We start from the raw sequence: 19317 nt of genomic DNA, 5'->3' as shown, positions 1-19317 counted from the left end.
CATCAATAGTACATTAAATTATGGCTCCAACCAAAGAAAACTCTTGACATTGCATAAGGAAAACCTTTATTTAAAAATGACCACAAAATTTGCATGGTTCCAGTCTCAACTCTAAAACATTTATCAAATTAGGTTCAGAAGCAATTTGATATAAAAAGGTACAGTACATTTTTACTCAATAAACCCATAATTTAATCCCCTGGACATAAACTTAAATTGTGCTTAAGAGACAAATTGTATATTCCAAACCAACTGCTTATTCTGAAAATGCAGCAATATTTTACACAATTTTATTTAAAACATCTCAACAAGTAGAAAAACATCTATTTCTAAATGACAGTACCATGAGCTACAATTTCACAATGAAAATTAAATAACATTAACTTAAAACATCTTTCAGTCACAGCATTTATTTTTGGGCCATGTTTTCATTAAGAAAACAACTCTGCATCCATCTTTAATACACAATCAAAAAGCATCCTGACGTGATCTGTGTCATTTTAACAAAAATATGTACAGCATTTTGACCTGAAGTAGTTTTGGATAAGGCACAAGGAGAGAGTCGACACAGGAAGAAGAAAAAAAAACAAAACACATTGATTAACAAGCAAGCACATGATCACCAACCCCTACAGCTAGAAAAACCCTCCCTCCCTGATACACTTGAGACTTTCTCATCACAACAGCTCCAAAGTGTTTTAACAGTAGTACACGGAATAAAATAAATCCTCCAAATCTGGCCTTTGCAGTGAGAATCAGTAGATTCATTCTTTCTTTTTTTTTTTTTTTTTTTACTTATTTTTGCCCGACAACTAAGCCCCGTTTCACAGCTCTGCAACTTGGTCCTTCGATAAAAGGAGTTAATGCTCCACAGTGATCAGTACTGAAAATAAATCAACGGCAGGTTGACTTTGAGGAACAGCAGACCCTCCAGGTTTTCCAGTAAGGGCCTGTGTTGATTTAGGGCACAGTTGACACTGGCTGTGCTGAAAAGCGTCTCCGCCGGGACGATGCTGGGGGGGCAGCCCACGTAACGGGCGGCTACTTTGGCGAGGTCGGGCCACAGGAACTTTTTCAGGTTCCAGTAGTCGAGGGGGTCACAGCTTTGATCGAGTATGTCTTCCTCGAGGTACTCCAGCACCGCCAGCTCCGAGGACTTTGGCTTCTCCTCGTGCTTTATCTTCTGCCGGATGTCGGCCATCAGGGACCACAGGCTGTCCTTGCCCGCCTGGGGGGAGGCGGGGGAGGCCACGGGCGCCTCGCCGCAGCCGTTGGGCAGCGGGGGCTTCGCTTCCGCGAGTGAGGTAGACGAGGACGACTCCAGCTCCTCGATCAGGTCTTGCTTGCAACGCTCCGCCTCCTCCTCGGTGAACAGCGACGTCTTGTACCGCGGGTCCAGCATGGTCGCCCAGGTGTACCGCGGGTCGTGCAGGGTCGCCGACATTTGGCCCACCATGGCGTCCTTCAGGGACACGAGCATGTTGTCGATGCCCACGGTCTCGTCGAACAGCAGGTCGATCTTCCGGTTGAGGATGTGGACGAGCGGGATCACCTGCCCCAGGGTGGCGGTGCGGTTGCTCATCTCGCCGCAGGCCACCTCGAAAGGCTTCAGCGCGTTGCAGATCGACAGCATCACCTCCCACTGGTCGCCGCTGATTATTTCCCTGAAATTGCACTCGATCGACATCTCGTCGATGGCTTTCTTCTGCTCCACCAGCCGCTCCAGCATGAAGAAGGACGTCCTCCACTTGGACGGCACGTCCTGGATCAGCTGGTTTTCCGGCAGCTGGTGGAGCCTCTGGAGCTCCGCCAGCTTCTCCTTGGCCTTTGCCGAGCGGTGCACGCGCTCGCAGATCTTCCGCGCGATACTCAGAAGGTTCTGAACCATCCGCTGGCTCTTTATGGCTTCGCTAACAATGAGGTCGATAGTGTGTCCGAAACACTGCAGGGTGGCGTGGCCGTAGTCCTCCAAGGTGTTGCGGACGGTGGTGTTGTCGGTGACCGTGAACCCCCGTTTCAGCCCCGACGAGGCGATCCAGGATTCCCACAGATACTCCAGCTGCTTTGGGATGTCGTGCGTATCGTGATCGCAGTCGATCTGCGAGACGCTCAGGAGAGCCGAGCAGTGGAAGTCCTGACCCGGGGGCCTGACGCTGGACTCGTACGTCGCCCAGTGTGCAGTGAGGGTCAGGTATTCCCTCGTCTGGCTGCCGACCCAAATGCTCGTCGTGAAGTGGACGACGCCGCTCTCCGCCTCCTTCAGGTGGGTCAGCACCACGTCCTTCACCCGTTCGTACATGTCGGGTATGGCGGTGCTGGTGAAGTACGAGGAAAGGGGCAGAGAATACTGCGGCTGGAGGTACTCAAGCAGTCGGCTCAGTCCAGCGTTCTCCACCATAGCCGATGGCTGAAGATCCAGTGCGAGCATTTCTGCGAGAAGTTTGGTGATTTTTTTGGCAACCGGGTGGTGTTCGTCGAAGCGCTCGGGGTTCTGCTCCGCTCCGTAAGCAGAAGTGTCCATGAGCTCTTGCTTGATGTGAATTTCAGCAGACGGCACGTCACCTGAGATAGCATTGTTACTTTCAAGAAAATGTCCGTGAAACCTCTGCATGTGCCTGAAGAGGCAGCTGGTGCCGAGGTTCGTAGTCTTTTTGCCTCTGCTAATTGTGCGGCCACAGTGCAAACAAACCACCTTAGTGGGGTCGGTGGGCGAAATGGAGAAATGGTTCCACAGTTTTGACGTCTTTTTACTGAAAACGGGCAGTGTTTGGGGCTTTTTCTTACTGGTGGGGCTTTCAGTTTCTTTGGTTGAAACTGCGTCGGCGGCGGGGGGAGTTGTGTAGGGATGAGGGGAGGAGTCCTTCTCGTCCGCGCCTTTTTGGTTTTTGAGCACGTCTGGGTGGCGCCTCATCAGGTGCCTCATCAGGCAGCTCGTACCGAAGTCGCCCCGTTTCCCCCGGCTGATGACGCATGGACAGTAACGGCACAGTGCTTTTAGCTGGTCCACCGGCGACACGATGAAATGGTGCCACACTTCGGACTTGACCCGTTTCATGAGCATCTTGTTTTGCTGGAAAACCGAATGATCCGGATCGAGGCTCGGGCCCTCGGAGAGGCCGCACGGGGAGACGCTCAGGGACGCGTCCTCCCCCTGGGCTTTAAAGGAGAGATCTAGGGAGGGCTCCTGGCCCGACAGATTCAACACCTCCTCGCACTCCTGTTTTATATCCATGCCCTCCTCCGTGCTTTGGGCTAATTCATCGGGTGCGGTTTCGGGGGAGGAGGGAAGAAGGGGCGATTCCTTTTTCACTTCCAGGGGATCCTGCAGTTGTGCGCGGGACAGCAGTGACGGCGGGTTCGTGTAGGGCGGCGGAATGTGGTTGCCCAATCCGTTTTCCTCGATGACGACTTCTTTGTGGGCCCTCCACATGTGGCGAATGAGACAGCTCGTCCCGAGGTCTTTCCCGTTTTTCCCCCGACTGAACTCATTCATGCAGTGGATGCACACGGCTTTGGAATTGTCGGCGGGCGACAAGTAGAAGTGCTTCCACACGGCCGACCTCCGGCGAGAGCTGGAGCCTTTCGGGGTGCCGGGGGCGCGCTCGGGCCCGCCGTCGCACGCGTCTTCGAGGTTGTTGTCGTTGGAATGTGAGGACGAGAGCCCGACGCCGGCCTCGCCGTTTGCATTGGGTTCCAGTTTTGGTTCCACGACGGGAAACACTTCTTTGGATGACGGGTCGGAGTTTTCGGCCGAGGAGGTGGACGGCGAAGTGTTCTTTGAGGCAGAAGAAATGATGCTGTTCATCAAGTCTCCGTTTTTTGGTGAGTTCGGGGATGGAGGTATCAAAGAGGAGGCCAAGGAGCCAGCCAGATGGTTTGAGGACACGTCGGCGCCGTCCGCCATGAGCACGGTGGGGTGAGCCCTGCGCACGTGCCTCATCAAGCAACTTGTGCTGAGGTCTTTCTCGTTCTTGCCCCGGCTGAACTCTTTCATACAGTATAAACAGATTGCTTTGGTTCCGTCTCGTGGCGATATGCAGAAATGATTCCAGGCGGGAGACTTCTTCCTCGGGTTGGTGTTACTCCTCATAGACGACAGGAGGCTTTGCGTGACAGCGTCCATGGCGACGTCATAAAGGGTGCTTGTGTATCCGCTAAATAAATTGCTGTACTCGTCGCCGTCTCTAGTTACAAAAGGGCCAACAGAGCTGCCGAACCCGAGCCCTTCGTCCTCCTGGGCTTCCTCCTCCTCCATCCCGTTGGTGTCCTCATTCTCCTCTTTGATATGCAGAGCTTCTTCATTCCCATTTTCATAGCGCTCATTTCCCTCAGTATCATTGTTTAGGCATCCATTTGAAAGAGCGGGAGAAGTTGGATCCGCCTCACTCGCTTTGTCGGACTCCAGCTCCTTGTCATCCGGGGGAGATGAAGGGGGAGAGTCTTTATCCAGCGTTACAGAGGAGCAAGCAGGTGACTTTGCCTCCGCGGCCTCGTGCGGCTTGATGCTGTAGGATTTGAAAACGTAGCCGTCCTGGCCCTCGATTTTCAGGCACGTGCCTTTGGCCTCCCTCTTTTTGCTTTCCACGGAGCCATTGGGTTCGCTGATTACATCCTCACTCATGTGACACACCTCTTCCTCCCCATCCATGGCAGCCGCCCAAGGGTTTCCAAAGAACAGTCAGGTCTGCGTTGTCGAGTGTGATCAGTTTTTTGTAGGCGTAGTCATCGGCACTGCTGCTCTCAAGCAGGCGTCGTCAATAGTGTGTGCTGCTCCGGGACGTGGGCCGCTTGCTTGTCCCTCTCCATTTATGACTGAAGTACTCCCACGCGTCCTAAAAGGGAAAGGGAGAGAGAGAGGGGAAAAAGAAATGAATCAAACTTTGAGAAATAACCGGCAATACCGGTATTCCGCAGTAACACATCCGTGACGTTTCATTCTTATCTTCTAGATCTGATTGAACAGGCTCTTTGTGTAGGATTTTGCGGGCACACACACACACACACACACACACACACACAGTGTAGTGCGTTAAGAAAAAAAGTCAGAACTCCTGATCTAAAATAGAGTTTTACAAACTGCTGGTATGGACTACTTTAATTCTCCCATAGAAATGTCAACAGTTGCTAATAGACAAGCGCCGCCCGAAGGCAGAATGAAAGTCAGCCTTCAGGGAACTCGACTTCTTCAGTACTTCCAAGAACAGGCTCAAAGCTCCCGCGTGTCATGTGCTTATCATAAAACTCCATCAAAAGATGCCTTACGTATTACACAGAAGTGTGTTAATTATGTAACCTTTCCAGATGACAAAGACCTGTACTAGCTCATCCCCACAAACCTAATACTCCTTTGCCACTCGTTTAAACTGAAGGGAAATGTTTCCTGTGAACTCTTAAGCATTAAAAACACCTGTGATTGATCAGCTTTGCAGTATTATCTTGTTGAAAAATAACCTGGTAATGTGGTTTTGCCACCTGGCTTCATTTACTGCTTAATACTCTGATCGAATCATACAAACCACCTCAAAAAAGGTTATAATGCATCTACAAGTGCAATTTTAGAAGTAATAAAACATTTTTTATAAGCAATAAAACTGGTAACTATAGGAATATGGTGTGTATTTTGTAAACAAATCTATCTGTACCTTGATCAGGCCAGCTAAGAACGACAGGTGCCTTATTTTACTCTCTTCTTAAAGTCCATGCATCATTACTTCAGTGATAATCTAATGTAAGGGACCGATGCCGTGCAAGCGTAGTTACACATGCAGTAGCTACTACATTGAGACAACAGTCCTTAACGACGCACGTGTGGTAGTAGCTGCCATGCAGATATAAATAGAGTATATCTAACGTTAAGTTGTAAACTGTTTACAGGGCAGAGTTCATGCAAGACTCATTCAAACACTGCTAACATTACCCTCATTCACATAACCCCCATACATCTCGTACCTGTGGCTAACGTTACCCATTGCGATATTCTTAAAAAAAAAGATGATTTAATTTCAAAAGTTTAGTGGGGGAAGTGAAGCAAAGACGCGACGTTGGGACACTTCCTAAGTGAGCAGTGACAAACACTTTTCCGGGTTCGACTCGCAGAGGCGAGAGAGGGCAGCAGAAAATAGCCACCGCTCGCTAGCCTTCAACGTCACATTACACACACACACACACACACACACAACACACACACCGGCTCGAAAACCAGCCTCCACACACTGGCTTTCACCTGAGCCGAGGTTGAACAACAGACAGTACCCGAACCGAGAGCCGGGCCGCCCTCAGGCGAGTCAGAATCCAGCGTCATTAGGAAACATTGGCGTCGGTTAGTAAACACCACGGCGGCTAGCCCGGTGCTAACTGGGCTAGCATCGCGGGAGGGTTAGTGAACACAAAAACAACACGCGCTCTCCCCGCGTTGTCGTTGTCGTTTTGTGGCACAGACACCGGAGGAGAACGCGTGTCCCACCACTCTGCCGGGAAACGCCGCGACGGGTCCGTCAAGCGCGTTTCGGAACACACCGCGGAGGCTAGCTGGTTAGCTGCCAGCTAGGCCACACAGACAGGACACACACACACACACAGTAGCTAACCTGGCGAGGCAGAACCCAGCCGTGGCGATACACGAACCACACGGGATCCGAATCAGACCGTCTCTCACCACGACGTCCCGGCCGCAATAAACCCTCCCCGGACGCCCCGCGTGTGCTGGGGATACTTACGGTGAAGTAGCGCGGTGGGATCGCCGGGTTCCGGACTCCCGAACGGTTAAATATGACACATTTGACTGATCCGGAGGGGGGGGGGGGGGTTCACTTTGTTGCTTTTGTCTCCTGGCTCGCTCGCAGTTCACGTTCGGCCGAAGCAGCTCCACACAGCGTCGGACGGAAGGAACATGTTTTAATGATGTCATCGGGCGCAGGGGTCTTGCGGAGGGGGTGTCACGCGTTTAGCCAATATGTCACGTTCCGCCCCGCATCAACGCTACTTTTACTGACTTTGTGATGCAAAAGTGACGTTGTATTGAAACGAAAATGCCACTGAAAAACAAAGTGTTTCACAAGTTGTTCAACTAAATTGTTTGTTTTTTAAAGCTCAAGACAAATCTTGCAGTTCATTGGAAAGAGAGTTCTAAAAAATAAATAAACACATTTACTACCAAATAATTACTTTTTTAAATTAATTCATGAATTGCCGCTGGTGTGTGTTGCGTTCACGCGCATTCAGAAATAACAGCGCGGGGCTCAAACTGGTTTCAAATGGGATCGCAGTTTTTTTTCACATACTTATTAGCGTTATCACAGCGTCTAATCCGACGCGCTAAAGGGCCATATTTCAGGGGCCAAACTTCCCCCCCGGGGTTGGGCATTGTAAGGGTCTGCTGATGCTCGGCTCAGCGTCCTGACCATTGCGGGACCTGCGTGAACGGACAGCACCCGAAGGTCAAGAGAGACGCGCGACGTGACCCGCGTCCTGCAACCCGACCGGAGGTCCGCGGCGGACTTCGGGGCCGCGATCGCCCCCCCCTCCACCTTAAATATCGCGCTTTTGTTTTCGGAGCTTTTTGTTCCGCGCGCGGCTAGTAAGGAAAGACATTGGACAAAACAACAGCAAAAAAAGAGAAAACTGACAGATGGGGCTTTTGTGCGAAATCCACGACTCGCCACCGACATGACCTCCGGCGTCACACGTAAGGGTTGTGCGTGCGGGTGGGAGTTGTCTGCCGAGGCGCATTGTTGTGTTGGGGGATGAGCCGCCCGTAACCCGCTGCTGCTGCTGCTGCTGGAGGAGCTACTTGCTCCCGGTCGGCGGTGGCTAGCGAGTGACTGCGGCCCTAAGAGCGGTCCGCCATGCAAAGAGGCCGTGTGCGCTCTTTAGATTTCAACAGCGGAACCCTCGCGGGCACCCAGCGGGCCTCGTTCCTGTTGTGTTAGTAGCCGAGGGAGGGGGGGGCCGGTATCGCCCGTTGGATGAGAACACTGTGTGCGGAACTAGAGCCTCTTAGCGGGCCGTGTCGCCATTGCTTTGTACGGTTGCCGTCTCGCCGCAGTCTCCCTAAGCTAGCGAAGCTGTTTTGTGAACCCGAGGTACGTGCATTTCTTCCGTTTTAATTCGCCCGTCTGGCCTTTTTAATTGTCGAAGAAAACAATCGACGCATCTGCACAAAAAAAAGAAAGCGAGGTTAGCATGCGTTGTTTTTAAATAGCTCTCGTTTTGTTTGACGCCATTTGCTTCGTTTTAGGGGGAGGGTTGAGGGGCTAGCTCCTCTCGCTAGCTAGTTAGCTCGCTACTACTACTGTTGTTGTTGTTAGCAACTTGGGCCACTTTTGACTGCGAGTTGTTATTTGGGAGAGGACATTCTCGTCTCTGCGCCAAATGGGCAAGCGCTAACTCCCTGCGCAGTCCCGTGCAAACGCGCCCCGCGTGACCGAGTTTAAATGCCTCAGCTGCGTGACTACAACTGTAAAAGGTCCAGCTGGCCGCCGTCGCCAACGTTACATGGCCTCGCGCACACAGCCGCAGGCATCAGTTTCTCGCTTCCTGTGGTCACTTTGTCGCCTGCGATGCATTCAAATCGGTGTGAAACTTTAGTTGAAAGTTCATTATCGTAGCAATCTGTTGTGATGACATGTTTTGTTATTTTGCAAGCAATAAACGTGTCAATTATGTTGCTTTTAGGATGTTCAGGGGCCTCGCTAAGTGGGTGTCTGTACTTGTTGTATGTGCATCCTGACCCCCTGTGATCCCCCAACAAAACGAAAAAAAAACGCACTAAAATAAATTCTCCCGCGTCTCCGCAGCAACACGGAGCGCCAGGATGAAGAAGAAAGCTCGGCAGCACCGGGTGGCGGTGCCGCAGAGGCCCCCGTCTCCCATCAAGCCTTCCCCCAACAAGCAGATCCTGACCTACGCCCAGGCGCAGCGCATGGTGGAGTTCGCCGTCGACGGCCGCCTCCATCGGATCAGCATCTACGACCAGCTGGACGTGGTCTCGGACGACGACCCCATGGTGCAGGAGATGATGGAGTGCACCAGCAATAAGGAGAACGCGGAGAAACCACCGCAGCAGGTCCTCGTGAGGTCAGTCCGGCTAAAAAACAACCAGGAGAAGCGAAACGCTGCCCTGGGCATCAACGCTCACGGAGAGGGAGGCGGACACCAGGCGGCCAGCAATGCCGCTCCGAAGCTTCAAGAGCCCAAATTCCGCACGGTGGAATACAACCTACCCGCGGTTCCTAAACCCTCAGCTGCCTTTTACAAATATGCAGAGAAGACTGAGGAGGAACTGGATGAGGAGACAGAGTACGACATGGACGAGGAAGACTACGCCTGGCTGGACTTGGTCAACGACAAGCGGAGAAGCGAAGGCGTCAGTCAGGTTTCCCACAACGTCTTCGAGTTCCTCGTCGACCGCTTCGAGAAAGAGCTGCACCTGGAGAGCCTGGACCAGAGCGGCGAGAAGCAAGCGCCCGTGGACGAGGACGCCGTCTGCTGCATCTGCGGCGACGGCGAGTGCCACAACGGCAACGCCATCCTGTTTTGCGACCTGTGCAACGCGGCGGTGCACCAGGAGTGCTACGGCGTGCCCTACATCCCCGAGGGCCAGTGGCTGTGCAGGCACTGCCTCCAGGCGCCCGCGCGGCCCGCCGACTGCATCCTCTGCCCCAACAAGGGCGGCGCGGTGAAGAAGACGGACGACGGCCGCTGGGGCCACGTGGTGTGCGCCCTCTGGGTCCCCGAGGTGGGCTTCTCCAACACCACCTTCATCGAGCCCATCGACGGCGTCGGCCAAATCCCCCCGGCGCGCTGGAAGCTCACCTGCTACCTGTGCAAGGAGAAGGGCGTCGGCGCGTGCATCCAGTGCCACCGGGCCAACTGTTACACCGCCTTCCACGTCAGCTGCGCCCAGAAGGCCGGCCTCTTCATGAAGATGGAGCCGATCAAAGATGTGACGGACGCCGGGGAGCCCACGTTCTCGGTGAAAAAGACGGCCTACTGCGGAGCTCACACCCCCAGCGGGTGCGTCAGGAGGCCGCTGACCATCTACGACGCCGGCAAACCCAGAAACGGACTGTGTAAGAAGGTGGACAAAGGGCGCGCCGTCGGTAAGCGGCAGTCCAAAGGAAAGAAGAAGAGCAGCAAGAGGCCCGAGCCTGAACCCGAAGCCGCGATCCTCGCCGCTGTGCCTTCGTTTCCTGTTCACAGGTATGCACGAGTTGTGTTAACGGCGGGAGGCGGAGCGGCGTCCTCGGGCTTCATGTGTTTCCAGTGCTGTAATGAAATGCAGCTTCATGCTCGTCCACGGCTGTCAACGGCAATATTACTCATTAAACGCAACGGTGGTTCCCCCAGGGGGAAATGACAGTGGCCCCTGTGTCTCTCCTAACATCCGTCTTCTTGGCTCCCCACAGGTTACAGACCATTCTGAACCAGGTGTCGGTTCAGAAGAAGAGGGCGTTTGTGGAGCTGGTCCTAAATTACTGGACATTAAAGAGGCAGTCCAGGAACGGGCTTCCCCTCATCAGATGCCTTCAGACCAGCATGCTGTCTCAGAAGAATGCGCAACCGGTTTGTTCATCTGTCAGTCCGCCACAGAAGGCTTTCAGTCTTCATTTTGCCTTCTACAAACCTACTAGTAGCTTTCTGAACTCAAAACTTTTGTCAACACGTTTTTCCATTTGCGTTTAAGCTTTTCAACACGTCCCGCCCATCAACAAGGTGGTTGACGATGCCATGTGTGTACGTGCTAGTTTAGCTCAATGTGGATCCTTGTGGCGGAAATATGTACAAAAAGAAAGAGAAAGAAGTGTACCTCCATTCCTATTCCACCCCGAGTCTCAATATACGCGTCTTTCCACGTGCTCTCCAGCGGCAGTGCGAGGAGGAGAGCAGGGCCCTGAAGGACCAGCTGAAGGAGTGGCACCGCCTCCGACACGACCTGGAGAGAGCCCGGCTGCTGCTGGAGCTGATCCGCAAGAGGGAGAAGCTCAAGAGGGAAGAGGTAGGACTTCTGACCCCCCCCCACCTCCCTGGGATTTGGGAAACAAAGGAAAGCGTCTGACTTTTGATGGATTCCCCTCTGTGCTTGTGTTGCAGATCAAACTGCAGGAGACCCTCCTAGAGATGCAGTTGAGTCCCTTCAGCATATTGCTCAGAGCCCTGTTGGACCAGCTGCAGACAAAAGACCAAGCCAAGATCTTCACCCAGGCGGTGGATGTCGATGAGGTGAACTTCCGTTGATGCGGGATCGCGGTTCTGTTGTTGTTCACACATAATCTACATCATCTCAGTCAGTTGCACTGTTGTTTAATTTGTCTTGTGCGACAGTGGGGAAAAATTGTAGTGTTGTAGCAGGGGACGCTAACAAATGAAGACAGATTGAGCTTTTTTCTGTCAACCGTTTGACAGGTAAAATATTTTTACTTTATCTGATGGAGATTCTCCAGAGTGCAAGGGGCTCACATTTCCACCCGCAGACTTCCTGCTTGACAAACTGGATTTACCTTTTCATATTTCAACGGGATCAAAGCCCACTGCCACTAAACACTGCGTCCGTTTCTACCAGTGTTTCTGCTCGATGCAAATGCACAAGAGATTTGAACTCCTTTTGTGTTTTCCCACTGCAAATGTTCCCTATATTCTTTAATATTCACCATTTTCCTAATGCAAGCTGCAAAGATGACGGACAGCAGATAACTGAGTAGACTGTGAGGCGATGTGACTCCTTGTAAAGTGGAATGTGTAACCAGAGACGGAGACGGAGACGGTGACATGACAAGATGTGTGTAGGAAGCTGTCATGGACACAGCCCGGCTAGCTCAGTCGGTAGAGCATGAGACTCTTAATCTCAGGGTCGTGGGTTCGAGCCCCACGTTGGGCGCTCCTTTTGATTTTGGGGTCTCGTTGTGGGACTGGGTATCTCACCTTTAAAGGATTATATGCCCAAACATGATAAACTACGCGAGTGCATTTTATATATTTGTCATGAATGTTTGGTTGACGGGGTTCATTTTTGTTTTTAACTGTGGAACTAATTCTAGGACGTGTATTATCTTACTGCAGGTCCCCGACTACCTCGACCACATCAAGCACCCAATGGACTTCTCCACCATGCGGCAGCGCATCGACACACAGGCCTACAACAACTTTGACCAGTTTGAGAACGACTTCAACCTCATAGTTGACAATTGCATGAAATATAACTCAAAGGACACCTATTTCTACCGGGCCGCTGTTCGCCTCCGAGACCAGGGCGGGTCCCTGCTCAGAAAGGCCCGGCGAGACGTGGAGAAAATCGGCTTTGACTCGGAGAGCGGAGTGCACCTGGCCGAAGCGCCGGAAATCAAGGCGCCAACATCCTTTTCTTGGGAGGACGGTAAGGGACGGACTGGGGGTTGGGGACGGGGGGCACGGGGGTGGGTTACCGCTACAATATACCAAGAAATATTCACAGAATGTGTTGAGCAAAACCACGTTTCTCTCCTCAGTGGACCGCCTACTGGCGCCGGCCAATCGGCAGCACCTGCCTCTGGACCAGCAGCTGCAGCAGCTCCTGGAGAAGTTTGACCTGACCTGCTCCATGAAGTCCAGCCCCTCTCGCAGCAAGCGCCTGAAGCTACTCAAAAAGACCATCAACGACGTGCGCAACGAAATGAGCCTAAAGAGAGTCCTGCCCTCCGGCCACCACCACCACCACCACCATCATCACCACCACCACCAACACCACCATCACCACCACCATTCGACTCCTTCCACTTCGTCATGCTCCTCATCAGCTGTCTCACACCCGGTGTTGAGTACACCAAAAGAAGAGGGAACGAAGCTCAATGGACATTTTCCAGATGACGAGGGTATGTATGGCCTCGCTTTGGCTTTCTCATTCGGCCCTTTTTTATTTATTATTTTCTTAAGAAAAAACATTGCTTTGAGATTTTAAAGACAACAGCATGTCTTTAATATCCTGAGGTCAAAGGTCCCCCCCCCACCCTCCTCCCCACATGTCACATGTCATGTCTTTTACCAGGTGTTTGTGGAACATGGTCGTCTCGTTTTCTCTAAAAAATCCTTATCCTGCTTCCAGAAATCTAAATCTCCTTCGTCAATTCTCGGCCTATGCCGCCTATGTTACCAGGAGGTTACCGTGATGCATATGCACGACACAGAAAGGGCAATTTGCCTTTTCTAAGTCTCCGCGGCAGGCAGTCTGCGCTTTTACATCAGTGTGGCTTGTTTAACATAGCTCGTCATGCTTTTACGCGCATGTTGCGAAACAAATACGCCTGATGTGGGTGCAAAGGCGTACGTGAGGCCCTTAGAGTCTGATCAGATTGGTCAGTGGGTGCAGCACACACTTCACAATACTTGTTGCACCGTAACATTGTCTTTTTCACAGAGAGTTGGTCATAAATATCTGGAGTTCATTGCCAGCGGAGCAACTTTTGGTTCTGTGTCCAAAAACCTCCCAACTTCTCAATCACTCAAACCGTTTTAATATAACAAATTTCTCACACACAATCTGTTGTGAGCTGCTAATCACAGAAGCACAGAGTCCCATGGATGTCGTGCTGTGCTCTGTGCCACTGCAGTGCGCCCTAAAGTTTAAACTGGCACACTTGCTGAGCCACATTATGGTTGCTAGGGAGGCAAAAAATAATTTAGCTCTTATTTTTTATTCATAAAAGTGCCTCAGTGTTGTGCTAATATAATGCCTTGTTTTACTTTTTTGATGAACCAAAAGCCATTCAAGAATGTGGAATGTCAGCACTTCTCCAAACCCAAGGACAAAGCGTGGGTGTTTACTGTCAGTAATCGCTTTATACTACAGATCCCATTTGGTGGTCTCTGCTGCACTTTAGTTGTATTGTTTTATGGTTCTTACTTTTAATAAATAGCTTTATTTTTTTGTTGTTGTTCCCAAAAGATAATCCAAGAAATGCATCGCTAATGTTTTACCACAGCACAACGTATTGTTTTCTATTTCTACATCACTACAAGGAAGTAATGAGGATGAAAGGACACATTAAAATGAATAATAACACAGGAAAAAAACAACAACTGAGGAAACAAATGATGCGGCCATAAGATGAATAATATGTGTTGTGCTTAATGGTCGCATTTTAAATGATTCATGTTCCCCCACTTTCCCCTCACAGTAGACAAGTCTCTTCCTCCCAAGCTGGAGCCTTCGGACTCCATCCCCCCACTCATCCACTCGGGCACCGACCCCGGGCCCCCCACCCTCAGACCCGTCGACGCCGCCCCGGACTGCGAGGACGGGCACCCGAGCGGCTTCGCCAAGTTCGATGGGGAGGCGCCCGAGCTGCTGTGCTCCACCCCCTCCCGCCTCAATGGCCACTCCCTCGACGGCCTCCGGGCCTCGCTGCTGGACGGGGACGTCAGCGTGGTCGCCACGTCGACCCTGGCGGAGCCCGCGTGCAGCGTTAACCGCCGGACAGCCGTGCTCTTCCGCAAGTCGAAGGCCGCCGGCCCCCACAAGCTGCCCGCGAGGAGCAGGGCTGGCGAGGGGCTCGGCGGAGCCGACGGGAAGGGGCCCCCCTCCACGCAGGAGGGGGAGGAGAAGGAGAAGGAGGAGGAAAAGGAGCAGGAGGCTGGGGAAGGCGCGCAGCTGGGCTTCCTGTCCGTGGTCATACCCAGGCTGGAGACGCTGCTGCACAGCAAGAAGAGGAAGCACGGCAGCGGCGGCAGCAGCCGGGACAGCAAGGAGGAAGAGGCGGAGGAGCAGCGAGGAGAGGGGGAGCAGGAAGAAGAGGGGGAGTCGCCCGTGAAGCGGCTCGACACCGGTAAGAACAATCGTCAACAGAGGGGTTCCCCGGTCCCTGCGTTTCCCTCCGAGCTGCCGTATGGCAGAACATGAATGGCGTCTCTTCAACGCTCTGATTTAAATGAGTGCGGCAGGCTTCAGCCGTGCTGCCAACCGGAGGAAACCGACAGTTGAAACATCGCAATGAGCCGCCGAGGTGAAAAGCGCTTTTTGAATATCTGTCATGAACGTTTGTTGGGCCGCGCTGTGTCTCAGGCTTGTCGAGCGGTTTCCTGGAGGTGGTCGAGGAGGAGGAGCCGGTCGGCTCCAACGGGGCCGGTCGAGCCACCGAGCCGCGGAGGCGCTGCGCCTCGGAGTCGTCCATCTCCTCGTGCAGCAGCCTGCCGGGAAGCACCAGGTAGCACCAGGCTGACGTGAAATAAGCACTTTATTTATTTTAAAAGCCGTCCATATGATGCTGGGAAAGCCGACGTGGTCTTACTCAAGATGAAAAGGGCTCTGTGTGGCTCGCAGCAGTTTTGCCTCAATAGTTGTTGTCTTTTTCTCCGTCCACAGCACTGTTCTCAGCCTTCCAAAATGTGGGAAGGGGAAACCAGCCCTGGTCCGGAGGAACACTGTGGACGATAAGAGCGAATTAATCGCCTGCATCGAAACCGGGAACTTTGCAAAAGCTGCTCGAATCGCTGCCGGTGAGTTGGCTGCATTGTGTCTGTGAGGGTTAGCTTTTAGATGATGTACAGAAACCACGCCGTTCATACTATTGAGGATTTTCACAGTGAAACCGTGATAATTCATTCTTTTGAATTCTGCGCTACACTCTTCACAATAGAGTGCCTCATCTGAAAGCAGGAACTGAGTGGGAGCCTGAATGATATGAACGATCGAGTGTATTTGACTTGATAATAATGACAATAAACATTTTTGCAAGGAGCTGTCGAATTTGGCTATTGAGAAGAATATCCAGTTGTGGAAGAAGGTTGGGCAAACACTACATTACAAACTACAAACTCTACAAACTGTAAACATCACAGATCAAAAATACATTAGAATGCAATTCCATTTAGCGTACAAGCGAGAATGTACACCGGTAATGATATACACACACATACATATATATATACATACAGTATATGACAATGGCCTGTTGGTCTCCACCAGAAATCAGTGTGGCCAAAAAGCGAAACCGTACATTAAGTAGTCGTGTCTATTTCGATGTTTGCAAAACCGTTCCCCTGGTGAACTCGTTCCTTAAAGTTATACTGGTTAGAACTTAGAAAACTATTTTGTATTCTCAGACACACACACACACACACACACTTCTGGCTTCTGGCACTGAGCAGTGAGCGTTTACTCTCTGCCCGCCACCACTCAGCTGCCGGAGCCTCTTCCCCCGTCTAAAGTTCCCATTTGGCAAAAAAGAAGGGGGGGGGGGTCAATTTCAACATCCGTCGCTCAGTGTGCCTCGTGAAAGGAAAAGCCAATTTCCTGCCCTGATTTTGCCGTGGGCCAACTGCCTTTTCAAACGTGTTTCAGTGTCCTTTTTTTCTGTGTAAACCCACTTGTGACTCGTTTGGTGTTTTTCCTGCTTCCATAGAGGTTGGCAACAGCAATATTTGGATGCCCGCTAGTGCCGCAACAGTTGCATTGGAACCCCTGAAGCTAGTTTGGGCCAAATGTAGTGGATACCCTTCCTACCCGGCCTTGGTGAGTGTTTGCTTGGACGGAGCGCATGACTGAAGTCCCTTTACTCTGACGTTCTCCTGTCGTCTTTTCAAGAAGCAATACTTTCACTCCAGTTTGTCCCCTAGGTGGCAGCATTCTACTGTTAACTAGTAGGATTTGACCTCAGAGTTAAAGGACAAATGAGGAAGGGAATCGTGTGTGTGTGGCCATGCCTCTGCATTCATGGGCACAAATCTGTGTGTAACGTCCGCCCTCCTCCCCCTCGCTGTGTGTAGATCGTCGACCCGCACATGCCGCGCGTGGGCTGCCAGCACAACGGCGTGTCCATCCCGATGCCTCCCATGGACGTGCTGCGCATCGGAGAACAGATGCAGTACAAAGCCGAAGAGAATCTCTACCTCGTCCTCTTCTTCGACAACAAGCGCAGCTGGTGAGTGGACGCCGTGGGGGGCGGAGTCAGGGTGATTTAAGCCCAAGCGAGGGTGAAACGCGTTTGTCTTATTTCCTCGTGGCCGCGTCACAACAGCTGTCGCGAGACGATGAGTGGCTTTAGCACCTGGACTGCCGTCACTGGGCGAAGAATGGTGGTCCGTCCTTCACCGGGAGGATGGTAGTGGAGCCTTTATTACTGGGACCAGTAATTTGTGGTGTTTGTTCCATTATTTAACAAAAGTACGACAAGAGCTTTTTATTTCAGTTGATTAAATACTTTTTGTTTCATTTTATTTGTTTTTGTCTGGTCACATACACACGATCGCAGCCGTTAAAGTAGGAATAGTATGAATTTAGTTTGTTACTTTTGCTATTCTTCATGTGTTGTAACAAGTATTCATTTGGTGCCGTAATTGGTTGTCATTCATCCAAATAATCAAAATTTCAAAAATTTAGAGATTGACGCTTTTCTGTTTATCTGTTTTATGTTATTGTATTTTTTTTTTCTATCCACTGAGTTTATTGCAAGAGCAAAATATTACCATTTTTAAAAACTCCGGGTGTGTTACGTGGCCGCTGTCTTCTCGCCCTCAGGCAGTGGCTTCCTAGATCCAAGATGGTTCCCCTGGGAATGGACAAGACCATAGACAAGATCAAGATGATGGAGGGACGCACGTCCAGCATTCGCAAGGCCGTCCAGGTCGCCTACAGCCGCGCCATAAACCACCTGAGCATCGTGCAGGACGAGCCGGTCAGCGACCTCAGCGACGTGGACTGATGCTGCTCACTGACTCTGACCACGCACACACACACACACACACACACACACACACACACACAGTTACCTCTCCTGTACCAAATACCTTCCTCCTCCCCCGGCGCTCTCCCGATTCTGCTGGTGACTCAAATGTTTACTGGGGCCCTCCGCTCACCCTCCTCCCCCGCCCTCTTATCGCGTGCCCATGGGATGCGGCTGCTGCTCAAATGAATGTGTCCGTCTGATCCCCGTGTGCTTAGAGTCCGTTCCTTTTATGCCCGACTCAGATTGCCCCCCTCTGAAAATTACGATTGTGGTTTCAAAGCAAAAAAAAAAAAAAGAGCGTGATCGGTCCTTACCGAACTCACCAGTGGCGTCGGGACCTTGCGGTGAGACGAGAGCGCCGCTCCGAGCTTTGACCGCGACTGGTTGGTCGGCCAGTTCATCACTTCTCTGGCGAGCTGTTAAATAATAAGTCGCTGGTAAATTTGCCTTTAATTACCGTATGTCAAGGTTAGCATTTCCATACTGGTCATGTCCATTTTCACACACCTTTTGTATGTAAACTGTAAATAATCTGTACAGATGCCTGACACTAACTTATTTAGTAGTTTTGACGGAAATAAGTACTGTACAGGGGTTTTCTTAGTATTTATACTTGATGCATTCTTGGCACTCACGGTGCGATGTGGACAGTGGTGTACGGTCTATGAGAATAAAATTGTTAAAGCCTTGGTGTTAAGGAGATTAGGGCTAAATTGTATTCATTTTTTAAGTTATTGAAGTTTATCATTGTAAGCTTCCATTTGGCATTAATCCTTTTTGTATTCCAAATAGTTTTAGTATATTTTTGTTCATATATATATTTATATGATTTGAAGTCTCTGAAGCTCATACAGTCTGATGTTGTCGACCCAGAACGCGTATATTGTACTGAAGAAACCAAAAAAGTTGCTATTTTTTTCTTTCCTTTTTCTTGCTGATTAATTTCCTGTGTAATGTGTGAACTGATTGCCAAAAAAGAAGATATTACAGTAAAGTGTATTTTTCTGTGATACGTTTGAGGCTGCGGTAACCTATTGTAAAGTATTTGCATTACTTTATATCCGAGGAAAGACGTGTGAGGTGATTGTGGTAAAGCGGCACATTCTGTGGTGGATACTTGCCTTCTTTTTGAGTAATCTTTTTTCAAACTTCTTTTGTAGTTGTAGACTTCAAGACATTTCATTTTATACAATTGCCTATTTTCTTTCTGGCTAGCATTGGGCCGTTTTTCATATTTCATTTTTGTATTTAACTGTCGTTTTCTTTTACCTTTTTTTTTCTTTTAATTGGGTCATATGAACTATTGCTGGGGCTCTTTTTTTTCTAGCAAAAAATAAAACCCAAACAAATATGCTTTGTTTTTCATGCATTATCTTTCACCTCAGTATTCAAAGCTTATTCGATTCTTCCATTTTCTTTTGTTTTTGTTTAAAGAATTCTGAAACTCACTGCTAAAAAGTAAAAAAAATGCTTTCAATTCATTAGCAAAGTAACTTCTTTCCCCCGGCCTTAACTGGGTCGCGAGAAGGACCCAAATTCTCCTCAATGTCACTTGTAAGAAGTGCGCCTCCTTCATGGTTGGCAGAGGGCAGACTCTAATTCAACCCACTGCCTGCCATATGGC

At 50.7% G+C, this 19317-nt stretch overlaps 2 protein-coding genes and 1 non-coding gene across 9 annotated transcripts; 2 read left to right on the top strand and 1 right to left on the bottom strand.

Moving 5' to 3' along the window:
- Window positions 1-49: 49 nt before the first annotated feature.
- zbed4 (zinc finger, BED-type containing 4) lies at window positions 50-7011 on the bottom strand. 2 transcript variants are annotated; one of them, XM_040173024.2, is made up of 2 exons: window positions 6717-7011; window positions 50-4832 (listed from the first exon to the last, which is right to left on the bottom strand). In XM_040173024.2, exon 2 carries the CDS (start codon window positions 4646-4648, stop codon window positions 878-880), a length of 3771 nt encoding a protein of 1256 aa, XP_040028958.2. In that variant the 5' UTR covers window positions 4649-4832; window positions 6717-7011; the 3' UTR covers window positions 50-877. The 2 variants fall into 2 exon arrangements, with proteins under 2 accessions (XP_040028958.2, XP_040028959.2); XM_040173025.2 differs by having other exon boundaries at window positions 6588-6783.
- Window positions 7012-7401: 390 nt separating this feature from the next.
- Window positions 7402-19046, top strand: LOC120817154 (bromodomain-containing protein 1). 6 transcript variants are annotated; one of them, XM_078101736.1, is made up of 13 exons: window positions 7402-7684; window positions 8796-10200; window positions 10407-10563; window positions 10865-10996; window positions 11092-11220; window positions 12058-12370; window positions 12483-12845; window positions 14148-14795; window positions 15032-15173; window positions 15332-15465; window positions 16371-16480; window positions 16735-16889; window positions 17486-19046. In XM_078101736.1, exons 1-13 carry the CDS (start codon window positions 7666-7668, stop codon window positions 17667-17669), a joined length of 3891 nt encoding a protein of 1296 aa, XP_077957862.1. In that variant the 5' UTR covers window positions 7402-7665; the 3' UTR covers window positions 17670-19046. The 6 variants fall into 6 exon arrangements, with proteins under 6 accessions (XP_077957862.1, XP_077957863.1, XP_040028957.2 ...); XM_078101737.1 differs by having other exon boundaries at window positions 7469-8081; XM_040173023.2 differs by having other exon boundaries at window positions 7469-8081; window positions 10407-10575.
- On the top strand, window positions 11803-11875 carry trnak-cuu (transfer RNA lysine (anticodon CUU)). Its single transcript has one exon. It is a non-coding gene; the product is annotated as a tRNA-Lys (tRNA).
- Window positions 19047-19317: the final 271 nt, after the last annotated feature.

Source organism: Gasterosteus aculeatus, chromosome 4, assembly GCF_964276395.1.
Source record: "Gasterosteus aculeatus chromosome 4, fGasAcu3.hap1.1, whole genome shotgun sequence".
Lineage (NCBI taxonomy): Eukaryota > Metazoa > Chordata > Actinopteri > Perciformes > Gasterosteidae > Gasterosteus > Gasterosteus aculeatus.
This window is presented reverse-complemented; position numbering and strand designations above follow the sequence as displayed.

Excerpts from the sequence above, each read along its gene's own strand:
- zbed4 (XM_040173024.2), bottom strand. The coding sequence starts at position 4,648 with ATGGATGGGGAGGAAGAGGTGTGTCACATGAGTGAGGATGTAATCAGC.
- LOC120817154 (XM_040173022.2), top strand. Across the intron at positions 10,576-10,864 it reads CGCAACCGGTTTGTTCATCT|CGGCAGTGCGAGGAGGAGAG; the intron begins GTCAGTCCGCCA and ends CGTGCTCTCCAG. Across the intron at positions 10,997-11,091 it reads AGAAGCTCAAGAGGGAAGAG|ATCAAACTGCAGGAGACCCT; the intron begins GTAGGACTTCTG and ends CTTGTGTTGCAG.